At 33.4% G+C, this 17,586-nt stretch overlaps 2 protein-coding genes across 4 annotated transcripts; one reads left to right on the top strand and one right to left on the bottom strand.

The window, feature by feature from the left end:
* Window positions 1-1,584: 1,584 nt before the first annotated feature.
* Window positions 1,585-13,976, bottom strand: LOC105340386 (tyrosine-protein kinase Tec). Its single transcript, XM_011446408.4, has 11 exons — window positions 13,818-13,976; window positions 12,569-12,700; window positions 12,136-12,237; window positions 9,560-9,659; window positions 5,724-5,855; window positions 5,408-5,619; window positions 4,928-4,995; window positions 4,750-4,809; window positions 4,549-4,665; window positions 3,311-3,435; window positions 1,585-3,156 (listed from the first exon to the last, which is right to left on the bottom strand). The coding sequence occupies exons 1-11, from the start codon at window positions 13,821-13,823 to the stop codon at window positions 3,119-3,121; spliced, it is 1,092 nt and encodes a 363-aa protein (XP_011444710.3). The 5' UTR covers window positions 13,824-13,976; the 3' UTR covers window positions 1,585-3,118.
* Window positions 13,977-15,487: 1,511 nt separating this feature from the next.
* LOC105340385 (solute carrier family 25 member 43) lies at window positions 15,488-17,459 on the top strand. Of its 3 annotated transcripts, none has more exons than XM_020072269.3 (4): window positions 15,488-15,966; window positions 16,449-16,615; window positions 16,871-17,005; window positions 17,159-17,459. In XM_020072269.3, exons 1-4 carry the CDS (start codon window positions 15,537-15,539, stop codon window positions 17,321-17,323), a joined length of 897 nt encoding a protein of 298 aa, XP_019927828.2. In that variant the 5' UTR covers window positions 15,488-15,536; the 3' UTR covers window positions 17,324-17,459. The 3 variants fall into 3 exon arrangements, with proteins under 3 accessions (XP_019927828.2, XP_011444708.3, XP_065932454.1); XM_011446406.4 differs by having other exon boundaries at window positions 15,488-16,047; XM_066076382.1 differs by having other exon boundaries at window positions 15,488-16,065.
* The last annotated feature ends 127 nt before the right edge of the window (window positions 17,460-17,586 follow it).

The following is a 17,586-nucleotide window of genomic DNA, read 5'->3' as shown; positions in this document are numbered from 1 at the left end:
TCATCATAGACCCTTTACCTGTTGTTTCTTCTTTTTTTAAAAATAAAGTTGAGGGGGATACTTTTATATATGTTTACCCTTTATGGTTTATGATAGTTTAATGACCTTATAATAATATGTATGTTTTATGTCTGTTCTGTATGAAATCCATGGACTTCATGGTCAACGGTTGATTAACCAACAAATGATCTCTTAGCTAACATTTAACCAGAGATATAAAAAACATTTAACCAAGAGCGAAGACCGCGCATTGTTCTAAGCAGTCTTCGATGGCAGAAGACTTAAATGAATCTGACTTTAATGAATCATCCACGGTCTACGAGAACAGGTTCTTGCCTAGAAACCACAGGGGCATCGTATCCGCTCAACACTCTATGACATATATATAATTAATAATAATTTATTATTTATATTTATATATATCATAGAGTGTAGAGCGGATACGATGCCCCTGTGCTAGAAACCCTGTAAAAATTGAAAAGGTACGTGGATATTCAAACACGAATATGCAAAGAGTAATCGTTTTTTATGTGATTTATTTTTGCGTTGAACAGTCTGGTCAACAATCAAACGCATTTTATTTTTTAATAATATAGATATTTTTGGAATTGGTTATTTATCCTATAAATTTCACTTTTCTGGGGATAAGGTGAGGGTTATTTTCAGGGGACGATTCAAAGAATTTTTTTCCGGTAATTTTACTATATGAATGTTATTGGTTTGAATAATACCCGGCAGGCAGGTAGCATCGTTTTTGAAAGTGGGGGGGGGGGGGCAGACTCATCCAAAAAATCTTAACAAGCAAAAAAAAAAAAAGGGAAATAAGACTTTCCCAAAATCTTCAAAATCCTAATCCGGGGGGGGGGGGGGGGGGGGGGGGGGCTGGCGTAGTTTATAACTTTAATTTTAATCCTAATTTCCTTCTTTTCATATCAATTTTTTACCGTTGTGGGAAGACAGTATCGATACAACTCGGGTCTTCAGTTGTACATGTAAGTTACGTTGCTTTAGTTATAATCATACACAGGTGCCTGGAGGCAGGGTCTCTCTATAGAGAGGGTCAGATTTTTGGGAAATGTTTGTTTTAAGTAGTTTTGTGCAATGAATGGGAAGCTTATCTATACCCCCGGCGTCGGCGTCCGGACCTGGTTTAAGTTTTTGTTGTAAGTCCTGTATCTTAGTTATTACTTGTCCTAACTTCACCAAACTTGCATGGATGATGCATCTGGACCTACTTATGGACTTGAAAGACTTGGATGGTGAATTTGGGTCCTGAAAGGAGGTTAACGTTTTTGGAGCAAGTTAAAGTTTTTGGTGCAGGTGCTCTTTGATAGCAATTTCAATTGCAATCATTGTAAAAAAAAAAATTGCATTACCCGCTACCGCGGGTTATGTATTTTTTCTGCAATGTCGCCACCTTCATATCCCACTTGAAACATCAAAGCAAGCATTTTATTGAAAAAGAAGCATTGAATGCTTTATTTTGGATGTCGTCGGTATTATAACGCACCAGGCTGTGCAGACAAATTATTTTGCTGCGCTATTTAAGATGTGTTATCTAAAATAGTTAATGATTTACATACTCCAGAGGTACAAATTTTATTAAAAATAATTTAAATTGAAACACATTAACAAAAACAAAATACATGTACGAGTGATATACAAATCTTGTTTATATCGCAATTGAACTGCAAAACAAAAGAACATTAGCTACATTGCTCGCCTGAGCAGAAATAGTAAATAAAAATCTGGATAATGTAGTAGATTTTAAATTGTACCAGTAATATCAAATAATGCATATAAATAAAAACCTACATCAAACTTGGACCCTCTTGTGGGGTCCTAGAATTGTTATGGGGCATCAGTTTAAACAATTAAGAATCAAGATCAAGATGTTAAAATGTCTACATATAATGAATAATACTAACATTTGAATTTCTGAGAGTAATCTGTTAAAATTTTTCTGTAAAATTCAACTCTACAATGTGGCCCTTCCCTACCTCCGAAGACCACTACTTTGACGATCTAACACTATCTGAAGTTGCTTTAACTGAAATTAGAGTTTTTCTGACCAAGTGGTTTTGAAAAGATTTTTCTCTATGTATTCCACTGTAAAATTTTGACTTTCTCCCATTGTGACCCCACCCTATCCCCAGGTGATTTAAACAATCTTGAATCTACGCTACCTGAGGATGCTTCCATACAAAAAAATGTTGGCAAATTGGTTTTGACAGGAAAATTTTTTAAAAATATTTTTCTTTAAATATTCCAATGTAAAATTCTGACACCTCCACCCCTATTGGCGCCCACTTTACTCAAAGGAATAATATACATGTAATTTTGAATTTTCAGTACCCGAGGATGCTTCCACAGGTTTAGTTACATCTTTACTGGGCATTGTGAAAAATATTATGGGCAATCGGACAGGCAGACTAACAGACAGATGCTGGGAAAAACTTATCATAATAGCTCACTTGAGCTTTTAGCTCAGGTAAGCTAAAAAGTTCTAATCTTGAAAAATTCAAAAAAAACAACAACAAACAAACAAACAAACAAAAACGACAACAAAAAATAACCGAATAGGTGTACTAGTACTCTTTATGCAATACCAGTACTATGTAAAGACATGGCTAAGCCCGGTTGGTATTTTTTTTGTAATAGTACATTTCCGATATGTGAACAATTGGTTTGCAATACAAAATTCTTTCTTTCTTGAAAACCGTTGGAGGAGTTATCCGTATGATAGGGACAATCATATTCAATACAATGTATTATGCAAAAAACAATCTCAACAGTTAGTATCTATTTTTCATTTCTTATCAAAATACAATGATATATGTACAATTGATATGCAAAACAAAAACGTCTGATCTTGAAAACTGATGGAGGAGTTATCCGTACAAAAGGGGTACCCTTTGATTGACAGTCATTTTTCTCCCCAACGGAAAACTGGTAAAAATTGTCAATAAAGAAGATAAGAGAGCATGTGCGCTGTTATTATAACTTCTGAGTTCTTTTGGTAGCATTACTTAGTGATATTAAATTATTTCATACGAACTATATATGCAAAGATCCAAAAACAAAGCAAGATATTGGAATGTCCGCAGCATCATTAAAATCATCGGGGAAAGCAGGTCAAATTGCAACAAGTGGTACCTGTATGATAAAGATGATAGGTCTATTATAATCTAGGAAAATAAATCACACATTTATTGATATGTTAATACTGTGTTTGTTAAGTTTAATTCTTATGGTACATTGTTTAGACAGAAATAAATACTCTCTCTCTCTCTCTCTCTCTCTCTCTTACCAATTGTATTTCGATGATAATATCCAATGAGTTCAAGCACTGATGTAAACTCTTCTTTTCCAATGATAAAGAATCGATTTGGATCTGGGTTCTTAATTCGGTAAGTTTTGACTGTAACGCCGTCACTGTGAATATAAAATTCTCCAGGTATAAAACTATGGCACAGCCACTGATTGGCTTTTCCCGTCAAGTGAAAAGAGAAACATGATGGAAAACTTTGCTGTTTGAATTAATGTGAATTAATCATTAGTAGCTGGTAAAAGAAACTAAACTATTGTTAATGTACATCAATAAGTTAATGAAGAAACTATGAAAGACGAATTTGGCCACATACTAGTAACTAATTTTTCTCTCGTAATTTTGAGAAAAGATCTCGTTATTATGAGTTAATTATTACGAGATCTTTTCTAGTAATAGCGAGATATTTTCTTGTTATAACGAGATCTTTACCCTAATTACGAGATCTCTTCTCGTAATAACTAGATGGTTAACTCGTTATAACGAGATCTTTTCTCGTTATAGCGAGATCTATTATATATTGTTATTACGAGATCTTTGCTCGTAATTACGAGATAAAAATATTTTTTCATGTGGCCTTATTCGTCTTTCGTAAGATATAGCCGAGTCTTCATATATGAGAATTCGAGTCTGGCATCATCATGATTATTTCGCGCAGTCCGTGATTATTCTTAAATAACGAAGGTTTCAACTAATCGAAAAATTGGTTAGACAGAACTCAATTGTGTAGATTTCAGCCCAGTCAGTTTCTATAGCGCTGTAATTTGCATTCGGTTTACTTAAGAGATATAGTTTAGTAGTAATTTAAATACATGTAGCGAATGTCCAAATATTTTACATGCATGCTGAAAGTCTATAACTCGATCTCTAATTTTGACAGGAAGTTTGGGTTTCTACATGGTGTGAAACATGTTCCAAACATACCACATGTTAAAGAATTGCGTGTTGTTTGTGTGACATATTTATTATGTCATATATTATGTCATATTTAACATATTATATTAAAGATTTATTTAACGGGGTGTTGGTTTTCATTGGCTTACTTTACCTGATTAATTAGTGGCCCGCTAAAAAAAACCCAATCGCAAATACCCTTACCTAATAACTGAATAATAATAGCAGGGTTACATTATAGCATGCAAAACGCCAGCTCGCTAAAACTGTACACGACATTCCTTCAATTATACAACGAACTTATGAAAAAAAATATTTTAACTCACAAAAAACTACAACAATAGCCACCCTCTGATGAATCGCGAACCAGGAAGCACCCGGTCCGTCCGTCCGTCTCCAGAGCAGACCGACACTCCTCTTTTGGTGTTTCGCCAAAATACCACCTGCAATAAGTTGGTGGAAAACTTGCATTAAAATTACCGGCAAAGCATCCAATTTCTTCACACATACCGTATACATATACTTACTTGTAATATTCTAGAGATGTGACTTCTTCTAGATAATTCTTTGGGACGTGACCGGTTTTTCTAAAGATAAAATGATTGAGTCTTTAGTATCCCTTTATTGGTGTTGATGTACTTTCAATGTTTCAATTGATTGATTTCAAGTTCATTATTTTGTTCAGCAATGGTGAATATTACTTGCCCGTTTTGAAAGTCAGTTGCAAACCACCAGTCGTCCAGCGAATTCTCTTCTACTTCATAAAAATTGTCCTTATCATAAATTTGGAAATACTGATTAACGCATTTAAACAGATATACATAGTTATCTTTTTATTGATACAAATGTTATAGTAAGAAGATCCGTTCGAAACAGGTTTATGGCTACTTGTTTTTGGTCAATTATTTAAAATGCACCAGAAAACCATTCTATACATAAAAAACAAAAATAAAAATCTTGATCTTAAATCGTGTCCAAGTCCCTTTAAACACCCGGGCCCCATCATACGGCTTTTTCGAACGCAGAGGCTTATAGGGCACTTTCAAACGCTGAACAGTAAGAAGTTTTACCGTGTCACTTAAAAGTTAAATCATTCCTTTATGATTTCAATCTTATATAAAAAAAAAAACTTTTACTTTTTATTGGCGAGTTTAAAGAAAAATTTTAAAAGTAAAACGGACGAACCTTTACTAGTGCCATTTCACCAGCCGAACTTGGTTTAAAGTCATAAGACGCACAGTATAATTTCTTGAATGTAGATATTTCTTTTGAAGGGGGCTGTTTTATACTTCTACTGACCGACCTTCGCTCGTCTAAAGAATCACGAGTCGATGGTATTTTGGGGGGTGGCCTGTTGATATTAGCAGCCGACCTCTCGGTTTCAGCTGAAGTAATTCCTGTAACATGGCGATCATCAACTTTTTGTTAACTGAATATTTTGACGGTTAAATGACACCTGAACAAAAATGTGTTGTCCAACATACGACAATACAGCAATTACCGTCTTCAGACAGGTGCATCAATTCGCAGCCTTTTGTCAATATACTCTGGCCTCTACAGCAGGTAAAGGCGCCATCCACATGTACACCTGGATGAAAATTCTTCAGAAACTTGGCGCCCGCTGAAAGTGCACCTATATAAGTAAAGCAGAAAATAATGTTTATATTGTATTTATTCATTTTCTTCACTTCCAGCTTTGATTCGACTCATTTGACCAGCCTAAAGCTTGCAACATTTTACTTGCTAAGCTACTAAGTCCGTATATATAGGCTAGCAGCAAATAAGGAAATTCATCAAACAATTTTGGTTTTAACATTTTACTGATAAGATAGAAGATGGGTGAACAAATGGTGCAAATGTGTAATCGTAAAATACAATTTAAATGTTTAATTTTTTCAACTATTTTCTTTTAAATGATACATTATAATTTGCAAAATCATAATTTTTTACTGTAGTCAGTTTGAATATTTTAACAAAACATGAAAACTAAAAACAGTATGAATAATTGCTTCAAGTTTTGGTGCTATCGAACATGCAATCTAAAATAGCCCAGCTCTATAAGACTATTGAACTATTGCGCTTACCACTGGCTGAGCCATTTCAGTTACAACAAACTTGGCTGCATTTTACAAAAGAACTTACGACAAAGTCGTAAATATTTACAGTCTCGTAAAATGGTTTAAGAGAACAAAATTGACATAAAACCATTTGTTAACAAATATTTCAATTCCCATAATTATATTTTCCAGCCATAAGAATCAATCATTGATTATTTGGTGATTAATTAGCAATCATTAATTTTGTCGTAAGTCGTAAGTCCTTTTGTAAAACACTGCCCTGGTTTATTCAAATGATAAACGTAACTTTGGTCAAGGCTTTACGGACTTCCATTATTTTCTCAAAACGTCCGATAATTAGGATAACAAAATATATTTCTGATGTATTGTGGGTCATCCCTCAAATTCTGTGCTGATTGAAATTAGTTCGTTTTCCATTAGACCTTAGTTAGGCTATGAAAAAATGGATCCCAGACCCACTCTTTATGAAATGTTTAAGACCGCGGAACTTTAACTGGCAAGATTGGAAAAATACAGCTTGCGCCAGTTTCACTTGTTACTGTCAAATTATTTGAAATGGGCGGGAACAAATTGACACGGACGTCTGAGAAAACATTGGATTGAAACTGAACATGTAGTTATAGGAAATGTATTTTCAATCCACCTCGGCATTTCTAACTTGCTATATACATGTTAATTAAAGCCATCGAAAAAACATTATATTTAGTATCAGCAAAGTGATTGAAAAAAATTATTTTACCAATAAGTATATAATCAGCAAATATGAGAAGTTCTCAATTCGGGAGAGATAATACGCAAGGCATTGTCCGATGACTTCAGAGAATCAGTCGTCACAAGACTGATATCAAGTGGGGTTTATTCACAGAGAAGAACAATCAAAGTTCCCATTAATAAGATTAAAATTATATCCAATAATAGAATATATAAAATGCTTCATATAAGAAGTCATCGGACAATGCTTTGCCCTGCGTATGATATCTCCGAATTGGTATTTTTTCACATTTGCTGATTATATACTAATTGATGAAATAAAATGTTTTTCAACCGCTTCTCTAAAACTAATTAAAATGTTTTTCGATCGCTTTACATTAGTATGCAAGTTAGAAATGCTGAGGTGGATTGAAAATACATTTCCTATAACTACAGTTTCAATCCAATGTTTTCTCAGACGTCCGTCTAAATTTGTTCCCGCCCATTACAAATGTTTTGACTGTAACAAGTGAAACTGGCGTAGGCTGTATATGTCCAATCTTGCCAGTTAATGTTCCGCGGTCTTAAAATTTTGAATTGACTGGGTTGATGTAAATACAAAATTTACAACATGACAGAAATTCTCAAAACAATGGCACCATTTGATGATTTTGGTACGCATACACGATTCAAATCATTATATTCCAGCTATTGAATATCTCCAAGGGTAAAAAAAATCAATACACGTGGTTTGAAACGATGTTTATAAAAAAAACCCATATCAGATACTTTACGAAAGACGAATAGGGCCACTTAAAAAAATATTTTTATCTCGTAATAACGAGTTAATTATCTCGTTATTACGAGTTAATTATCTCGTTATTACGAGAAAAGATCTCGTAAATACGAGAAAAGATCTCGTTATTACGAGTTAATTATCTCGTTATTACGAGAAAGGATCTCGTAATTACGAGAAAAGATCTCGTTTTTACGAGTTAATTATCTCGTTATTACGAGATAATCATCTCGTTATTACGAGAAAAGATCTCGTTATTACGAGAAAAGATCTCGTTATTTCGAGTTAATTATCTCGATATTACGAGAAAGGATCTCGTAATTACGAGAAAAGATCTCGTTTTTACGAGTTAATTATCTCGTTATTACGAAAAAAGGTCTATTTAAAATGGCGCGTTTCATTATTCTCTTACTTTTATTTAAAGTGTATGAACTACTGCAATGTCTATTAATATACACATACTTAGCATAATCATCGTTTAAAAGCGTACGCATAATTAGATATTAAATCGGACTGAGCAGTTTTAAAGAAATTTCAGAAGAAGCAGCAAAGCAGATGGATTAATAAATTCATTGAACTATTTATCAATAATTTAAAAGGATACGTGTAATTTGTTTTCAGACTCCAAAATGTTGATATATTGAATCAATTATTTTCAATATACATGTAGGTTGTGTATGAACATATAAAATACAAATTCTGGTAAATCCTGTATATCCATATCCATGACTGAAACTATAGTCATTAAAGTTATCTGTAACTAATAGAATTGTGTTTTTACGATTAAAGGACTACCTGGTATTTACTTCGGAGTGGGATTATAATATATATAAGTTGAATAGTAAAATTACATAAAGTTCTTTCCTTTTATTCATATAAGATAAAATGTCAAATCCAATCATTTTGATATGTAGAAATTAATGAATAATGCTCGTTGTTATTTTTAAATATTAATCAAAATTGAATCAACGTTCCTGTAATGAAAAAGATAGACTGAAAGGGTGATCCATTCGAATTCTTTTCAGAAACCCATTTTATATAGATCTTTTCTCGTTATAACGAGATAATTAACTCGTAATAACGAGATCTTTTCTCGTAATAGCGAGAAAATTATCTCAAAATAACGAGATCTTTTCTCGTAATAACGAGATAATTAACTCGTAATAACGAGATATTTTCTCGTAATTACGAGATCTTTTCTCGTAATAACGACATAATTAACTCGTAATAACGAGATCTTTTCTCGTAATTACGAGATAAACATATTTTTTATGTGGCCCTATTCGGCTTTCGTAGATACTAGTAACTGGTAATTTTATTTTTCAGTATCAAATCCTTTCTAATATAAGCACTTTATCCGCCTTATTCCCCTATTTTCTTTACTAATAGGACATTCAGTTCATCTAAATTGTCATTTTTGAATAATGTAGTATAATAATTTAAGGCAAATACCCCTTTATCTTTAAATACATCAACGAATACCAGAGGCGAGTGCATGGAAAGGACCTACAGGAATACTATTTCATGTTCTCAGGGTTGGATTGTTGAGGTTTTAGAATGTTGTGATTTTGGCTGCTGCTTTGTGGCTGCTAGTTTTAATTAAGTGCTTATGAATGATAGTTTTCTTGACCGAATTTCATTAAACTCTGTCATGATGATGCAATTTTGATTTTATCAAGTTCTCCTTTGGGAGATCTATTAAATCACTTGTGTGCGTGCGTTTACATTTATAAACAGTTGCAATATAGGTGCATCAATTACTAAACACCTCACCTTTCCGAATAGCACTGATCCATTTTTGTTGGTCTTCTTTGCCTCTAGTTATCAGGTACAATTTTAAAAAGTCGTATCTGCCTCTACACTGATGGATCACCTGTAGTTTATCAGAAAAAAATGTGTCCCATTAAAACAGAGAAATTAAATATGAATTTGAATATGCATGAAAAAAATGACAATAACAAACTGTCAACCATCTCAAAAATCCATAAAACGAAATACAAATTCAAAGCAGAGCAACACGGACCTCTAAAAAGATAGAGGTAGGATCAGGTGCCATTGAGGAGTGAGCACCCTCTGCTGACCGGTCGTGTGCTCTTTGTCGTCATCGGGGGAAAAACGGAAAACTCCGTAGACAATTAGGTGATTAATTATTTATACTTTGTAACTCTTCTGCTAATTTTTGGAATCGTCATTGCTGCATGATATATATGTTCATTTTTAATTGTTATGTATAAATCAGATTGTATCTACAATCATGGACTTGGTTTTTTCCTTTGGTGAGAGAAAATGATAACCATTTGCTACAAAATTTAATTTTTTTTACTAATAAAATGATGCTTATCGAATTACACAGAATATTTTCACCCCTGCGAATGTTATTGTCATTTAAATTTTAGACCACGTGGTTTTATTTGACCCTTTCAGTTTCGCAGTAAAATCATGCCTCGTGTTTATAGTCTATTTCATAGAATCTATGGGTATTTGTAATCAAATATAAAATCTAGAGAGGTTTATTGATTTTAAACTTTATCTTCATTAATTGTTGGATATAAATGTGCAACAATTAACATGCTTTGTAGAGACCCCCTTGAGGATTAGTTTTCGATCCGCGCATGACCTAGTAATATCATCGATAGTGAAACAGACTATACTATTTTATGCAGAATGTTCCTTTAAAATGGCTCGATATACTAAGTTTTTATGCAAAACAGACACCAATTTTTTTTTATACCAATATTGCCCTCCACAAGTATCAAACATGGCTATGATTTTAAGCAACCCAATGGTTATTTTTTCAACCAATCTACACGTGGTTGAACACGAACGATAACTCTGTTCTGAATATTATCGTTTGATATTATTAACCGCTAGATGGTGAGATAAGACATACATCTTAAAAGAATTTCATGTTTTAACATAAATCAAATTAGGATATGATATGAAAAACGACCAGTACTTACGTATTTTAAGAATATTATGCGAACACTTATACTTCCGCTCGAAATTTCACAGGAACTGAACAAATCTCGGTGAAGTCTCGTGAACTTTCATTCGAGCACCTCTGGATTTATTACATACTTAGCAACGATAAAGAAAACATTCCGAACACATTCGCAGGGGTGATTTTGCTTTAATTTTTAGCCGGGCTCTGCTGAAAGCAGAGTCCTGACTAGGCAGGCAAATCGCCAATGTTACTATAAATAGCACAACTTCAAATGTAAACAAAAAACCAAACAGCGTCAAAGTAAAAGCTTCCGCTATACTAAATAGTTACACAAAGAGCCATGTTTTGTCAAAAGTGTTGGCATTTTGTTTTTGTTTTTTAATTTCGAGAGAATTGTCTTTCTTTTTTAGTTTTCTTATTAAAGTAAATCCACCCTCCTGTGATTGTTTACTTGGAGATATTTATTAAGCGTTTTTCATCCTTATATTCGACATAATCCAATAATGACAAAGGGAAATAACTCTTTTCTACTTTTCTCTAAGTGATATATCTAAATGCTATAATTTTTGTAATGTAAACATTTTTTTTTCTTTTTTTAAAATTAATTTTAGTTTTCTGGCATAGTAAGCAATAAAATTTGAATAGACAAACAAGTATCCATCCACTTATATTTAATTTTTAAACAAAAAAAGTGTGATTTTCAGATGATAATTTCAGCCTTTGGTTTTTATTCCCTTACATCTTAAATAGTAAGGAAACATATATATTTTATTTATTTTTTGACGAAATTAAAGTCCAATAAGTTAAAAAAACGTTAATTTTTTAACTTTGAACCCATGATTTTAAAGGTACGGAGTTACCTTAATTAATAACGTGTTTTAAAAACAAGACTATGCATTTTGGACACATACAATGCGCATAAATTTTCACGAACTACTTTGCTGCGCATTGAAGAAATGTGGATTGAATATATACCGCTTGTTGCAAAATTTAAGGCAGAAACTGTTGAACTTTTTTCTATTAGAAGACATATTTTTGTTTATAGCCGCTTACAAAATTTGGTCGCTCTCTGACGCTTTGCCGACATTTAAAGCATGAGAGAGAGAGAGAGAGAGAGAGAGAGAGAGAGAGAGAGAGAGAGAGAGAGAGAGAGAGAGAGAGAGAGATTTACTACACAATATGCATTAAGACACACCAAAAGAGCCCGGCATTCAGTGCTTCAGTACTTTGATTTTAATAGTTTGCATTATGCACTTTGTAATTTCTTTGTTTCTCACCGATTACTGAAAAAATACCTATCATACATGCCCTTTTTGCAATCGCGCAAACTTCGGTGAAATTTATTCAAAATGAGTATTTGATACTTTATGTACGATTTCCAATATTTCAGTAAAAATTCACAGACCTGAATGACGTTAGTTTTTCCATCAAGATGACAATCATTGACCGCCTCGACTCCGCCGATCATACTCAACTTTATTTCTCCTTTTTTCTCCTCGTTCATTTTCTGTCATTTAAATTCAAGAATTATTGTTAACGATATTTTTTAATAGTTGAAATCATTACAACAGTATAGCAAGAATAATTTTCCGAAAATAAAAATCGATGAAAGACGCTAGTTGCTTTAATTCCTCCAATATCAAGATTCTCTCTCTCTCTCTCTCTCTCTCTCTCTCTCTCTCTCTCTCTCTCTCTCTCTCTCTCTCTCTCTCTCTCTCTCTCTCTCTCTCGTTTAAATTATTAAGAGCTTGCAGAGGGAGGGTGTACCTTTGATCTAAAACATGGATAGACACATGCTATAAAAATAAACGGTCAAAAATTGATAAATAAAACCTCACCGTTATTTTGCCGTCAAAATAGCTCAAAGCTTCGTCATCCAAAACGAACCATCGATTATGGTAGCCCGGGTTGTGCACAAAAATATTTTTGTCCACGGACTTTTTCTCTAGGAAAGCTTTTAGTACTACCTTCTACACAGAAAAGAGATCTTTTAAAAAGTTGATAATTAAAGAAACACCAACTCAGTTTTTGGTTTCCTTACATCAGTTAAAGTCTTTTACTCTTGAATTTAAATATGTAATGCAATTCATCCCCAATTTGGCCCTTATACTTTCTTTCTTTGTTTATTTGCACAAGACATACATGTAACAGTTATGGCATAAGTTATTACATATACTTAATAACAATATTGAAATAATGGTATGGTACATGTAGAGTACATTGACAATGCATATAAAATAAAATTTTACTAACAGATGAGAAAAAAAAAAGAAACCAGAGAATTTTTCTTAATTATCATGAATATTGAAAGCTAGATGGAGATACTTTTCCAAACTACACAGTTCTTTAAAATTTTGAACACTTAATAATTGTATATATTTGTATACAGACGGTTTTTTCCAATAGTATTTCTTAATATATTTTACTCAGATTTCTTTATACTGTCGGCATTTCAAAACAAAATGGAATTCATCTTCAATATCTGAACAAAATTTACATAAGCTTGTACTTGAAACTGTACAAGATCTTTCCCCTAATGTTATTCCATTCAATTTCCAAGTTTCTACAACTAAACAATGATTTGTTGTACAAACTTGTAGGAATATTTTTCTAAATTAAGTAGGTATAACTTGGTAAACTAAAATCATCTTCAAATATCCTATACACTTGTTAATAAGTTATTAATTTCAAGACCGCTTTTGAATAAATTGATCTTGTAAAATTCGATGGGAAGTTACTATATTTGATATTCAAGTTGAGACTTTGTTGAACATTTATTGGTTGTCATACCATGTAAGAATTAAAAACAATCTTTAATTACGGAGTTTTTTAAGTTTCATAAAAATGTAATTTAGATATGTCGCAAACGTTTGGATGCTTAATTGGTTAATAGTTAATCAAAAGTTGTACCTACACAAGTACATAATTTTTAACACAGTGCGATCGTGATGATACATATATTACAATCGAAATTAATAAAGCAAATATTAAACATATATAGCTTTGCTGTATCATGTACATTTTCTATCAAACGAGCAGTTTAGTTACTGTAGGTAAAATAATTTAATTGTAAAATTAAAATCTTACCGACATTATTCCCGTTAAAACTGAAACAAGGATACGCAGAAGTTAAAGAAAATGTTGACATGCGACGACTTTGTAACAGATTATTTCAGGACGGAAGAAACTTCTTTGCTGATATGGAGGGATCGGGCACTCAGATTCCGGAGAGATACCAACCACTGCGCATTTCTTGTCAGAAACCGCCATATTTCTGATTATTATATTGCTGTCATTTTTCTCAAAGTTTTTTTTATTATTATTATCATTAGAGCTCTTAAAATCTCAAGGTTTTTTTTTTTAAAAACATTTCATTATATATCTGAACCTTTTCATGTTGAAGTTTACTAAAACTTATGATGACGAAGATGCAACAATATTTATGATACAGTGGCGTCGGAAGCAAACTAAAAGTGAAGGGGGGGGGGGGGGGGGTTTAGACTTTTCCGAAATCTTGATAACCTAAAAAAACCAAACTATTTCCGCCAATCCTCAAAATCCTAATCCCGGGGGTGGGGGATATTGTAGTGTTTGTGTTTTAGAATGCTACTGCCCAGGTCATTTTTTTTTATTACTATAACATCGTAATATAGAATTGAACTGAACTTTATTTATTTTACAACGATTGATAAACAAGTTCTACAACTTATATTAATATCTCTCGTTGGCACGGATGTTAGCGCGATAATATAGATAATATAGAATTAAACAGTGAAGCTGTGCAAACGCAATTTTTTTTTTTTCACATTTGTATCGATAGCTAGAGATGATCATTTCGTCAAGGACGGTTAAACGCCTTACTACAATTTCAAATTATTTTAAATGTAATTTTTTCTTTTTTTAATTCAAACCTACATTGTATTTGATAGTTTCGTAATAAGAGTTTGAAAAGGCGCAATTTCTAACTATATTTAGTTTTGAATATTTTAACAAACAATAAGAAAAAACATTCCCTCAAGTGTTTGTGGTATCGAGTAAGTTAGTTTTCCAGACCTTATTAATGCTACGACAAAGGTACTGAACATATTTCAGGGTAAAAAATCGATGTTACATAAAAATAGTACCATATTTTTAACGATTATTGAAAGAAAAATCAGATTTGTTGATATATTTTCATTTTACAATATCTTTTTCGTCTAAATATAAGAATTTTAATCGCCTTATCCCCCCACGCCTATGTAATAACAATTCTTAACAGACCTTCTAAACAATATGTTCTCTCTGATTTTAAGGTACTTGATCATTGGCTTGTCTAATATCAATCCCGGTTCCAAGATTTTCTCTTTACAGAGTCAATCACAGTATCAATATCAAATAAAGTTAATCAAGTTATCTGAGGCTAAGGTAAATGTAAAAATAAGAATTAAGCCGTTAAAATGAAGGTCAACACGAGAATATTATGACATCTAGAACTTTGACTAAATCGCTCAATGACCACATCTTTTTTCATTATGTTTTAATCAATGATTTTATTTCATATTCCTAAGTCTATCCCATTTTGCAGAGCTTAAGTGCCCCTTCCGCACACGTTGGGCTTCATTTACCTAATTAACATAGTCTTTAGTATGAACTAATCACTTGATCATGCATATAAAGTGATCCTTATCTACAAGATTTATTTTTCCTTGAAACACGATTTATCCCCCTTTATGATAAATCGATCCAGGGGATAGTGTCCGAGGTGATTCGAAAGACTCAATTCGAAGAGATTCAAATGCAACTTTCGTCTGCTTTTTAATATTAACGATGTGGACCTCGGTTGACCACAGAATCACTTATTTGCAAAGTTTTCTATGCGGTTCTACAGCAGGTGTGCTAGGTCGAACTGTGACCGCCCCACTGGATGTCCTAAAGATAACCTGTCAAGTGAAAGGTTCTCGAACTGGAATGCTTTCTGTGTGTAAACAAATTTATGCAATGGAAGGATGGAGAGGGTTTTTCAGAGGGAACTTATCAGCCTGTGTAAAGATATTTCCATATTATGCTGTTCAGGTTTGGTCTTACAAAAAGTTCCGTTGGTACATTCAAGATGATCTAGGGCGTTTAAATATTTCCGGTTCAGTTTCAGCAGCCACTCTCGCTGTGTTGAGCGCCACTGTGTTCACCTACCCGTTGGATTTGATAAAAACAAGACTGGTCGTCCAGCCGTATGGCAGACATAAGACTGTATACAAGGGTATCTCCCATGCTTTTCTCTCAATTATCAAAACAGAGGGCCCACGCACTCTCTATAATGGGCTATGGCCTACTCTGTTAGGTTTGTATCGTGTTACATGTATGTTGATGGCTATGGCATCTGCATGTAAACTTGTATTGAAATGCTGCGTGTGATACTTCTTCTTTTCTTCGTGTATTAATCATACAGTGTATTCAAGCTTACTTTTCTGTTTGATTGGCATTGTATTCAATAGATCCGTTTTCATATATTTATTATATCATTATTTCATGTTACATGTATTAGATTATTGTAATAAAGACCATGACCCCCTACAGTATAGATGAGTGCATGCGAGTTATAGTCTACTGCAGCATATATAGCTCCAAAATTTGTTCAATATTGCAAAACCATAATCTTCAAGAAATAGTATGACAACATACCACTCTGCATGGTCTGGTATAAATAATATGGGTATTGATTAGACTGTAATGTTTATACAGGTACAGTGCTGTATGCCTTCTGTACGTTTGTGACATACGAAGCACTGGACACGTACTGGTGGGACAGAAGACTCCGTCCATTAGAACTGGTTGTACAGAGTGCGGCAGTGTCCTCACTGGTCATCACCTTCACCTTCCCGTTTGATCTTGTCAGAAAAAGAATGCAGGTATTACCTGTCTGCACGTGTGTTTACAGTGAACCCATCTTCATTTTCTTTTGATTTATATTGAAAGCTTGTCACTTCTCAGGGTTTTTTACACTTGAAAATTTGTTCAACCATGTTGTCATTAAAATCGGTCATCTTAACATTGTAAAACGACGACCCCGCTCTACTAGTATAAATTCTGGTTTCTTCATATTTATTAAAGGAAAAATAATGTTTAAATTTATGTATGTACGTTTTGGGCGGGGTTTTTTTCAGGCAAAAAGCAGCAGTCTTCCTTGCAACGGTGGGGTAGGGATTAATTTCTCCAATGCCAGAACCTGCGTCCTCAACACGGTACAGAGCTCCGGTATACGTGGACTTTGGAAAGGACTTCTCCCCACTATAGTCAGAGTAGGTAGTTTGTGAGAGGATCAGTTAGTGTATCCTGTTTATACCCTTGTCTGTCGTTTATGTTTTGACATCGAAGACTTACATGGTCTAACTACATGTATTTAGACAAACAGTATAATAAATTACTAAATGTAAATAAAACCCCTTTTTCAGACTGGGCCATACCATGCGCTGATTTTTCTGTCTTATGGTATGTGTAAATCGGCCTGTTTGTACAGGAATGGTTACAAGGGCGGCATAGATCCAAACATCGAGATGGAGGAGCTGCAGGAAGCGGCGGATTATGACGTAGATTTTGATCTACAGTTAGACGATTGATAAAATCTCACAAATAAAAAAAACCCATCTTCTACACAGATGTACTGATATTAAAAGAGATTTTTTTCTTCCGTTATATACATCTACTAAGACGTACATGTATTTTCTAACACTTAATAAAAATTGTTCTTGATAATAGAGTTTTTCTCATTTTTAGACCCCCGATTTACAACTGGTGTTCAGAAAGTGCACTTGCACCCCGAGGAACGAAGAACTGACGACGCTTCCCCTGATGTTTCTTGGGAGTGTTTTGATTATGTTAA

Source organism: Magallana gigas, chromosome 2, assembly GCF_963853765.1.
Source record: "Magallana gigas chromosome 2, xbMagGiga1.1, whole genome shotgun sequence".
Classification (NCBI taxonomy): Eukaryota; Metazoa; Mollusca; class Bivalvia; order Ostreida; family Ostreidae; genus Magallana; species Magallana gigas.
Note: the sequence above shows the minus strand (reverse complement) of the source record. Positions and strands in the feature narration are given on the sequence as shown.

Coding starts and splice junctions, on each gene's coding strand:
- LOC105340386 (XM_011446408.4), bottom strand. Junction 5,856..9,559: donor GATCAGTGCTATTCGGAAAG/GTGAGGTGTTTA, acceptor TTACTTATATAG/GTGCACTTTCAGCGGGCGCC. Junction 5,620..5,723: donor GATGCACCTGTCTGAAGACG/GTAATTGCTGTA, acceptor GCCATGTTACAG/GAATTACTTCAGCTGAAACC.
- LOC105340385 (XM_066076382.1), top strand. CDS start 15,537: ATGTGGACCTCGGTTGACCACAGAATCACTTATTTGCAAAGTTTTCTA. Junction 16,066..16,448: donor AGGTTTGTATCGTGTTACAT/GTATGTTGATGG, acceptor ATGTTTATACAG/GTACAGTGCTGTATGCCTTC. Junction 16,616..16,870: donor TTGTCAGAAAAAGAATGCAG/GTATTACCTGTC, acceptor GGTTTTTTTCAG/GCAAAAAGCAGCAGTCTTCC.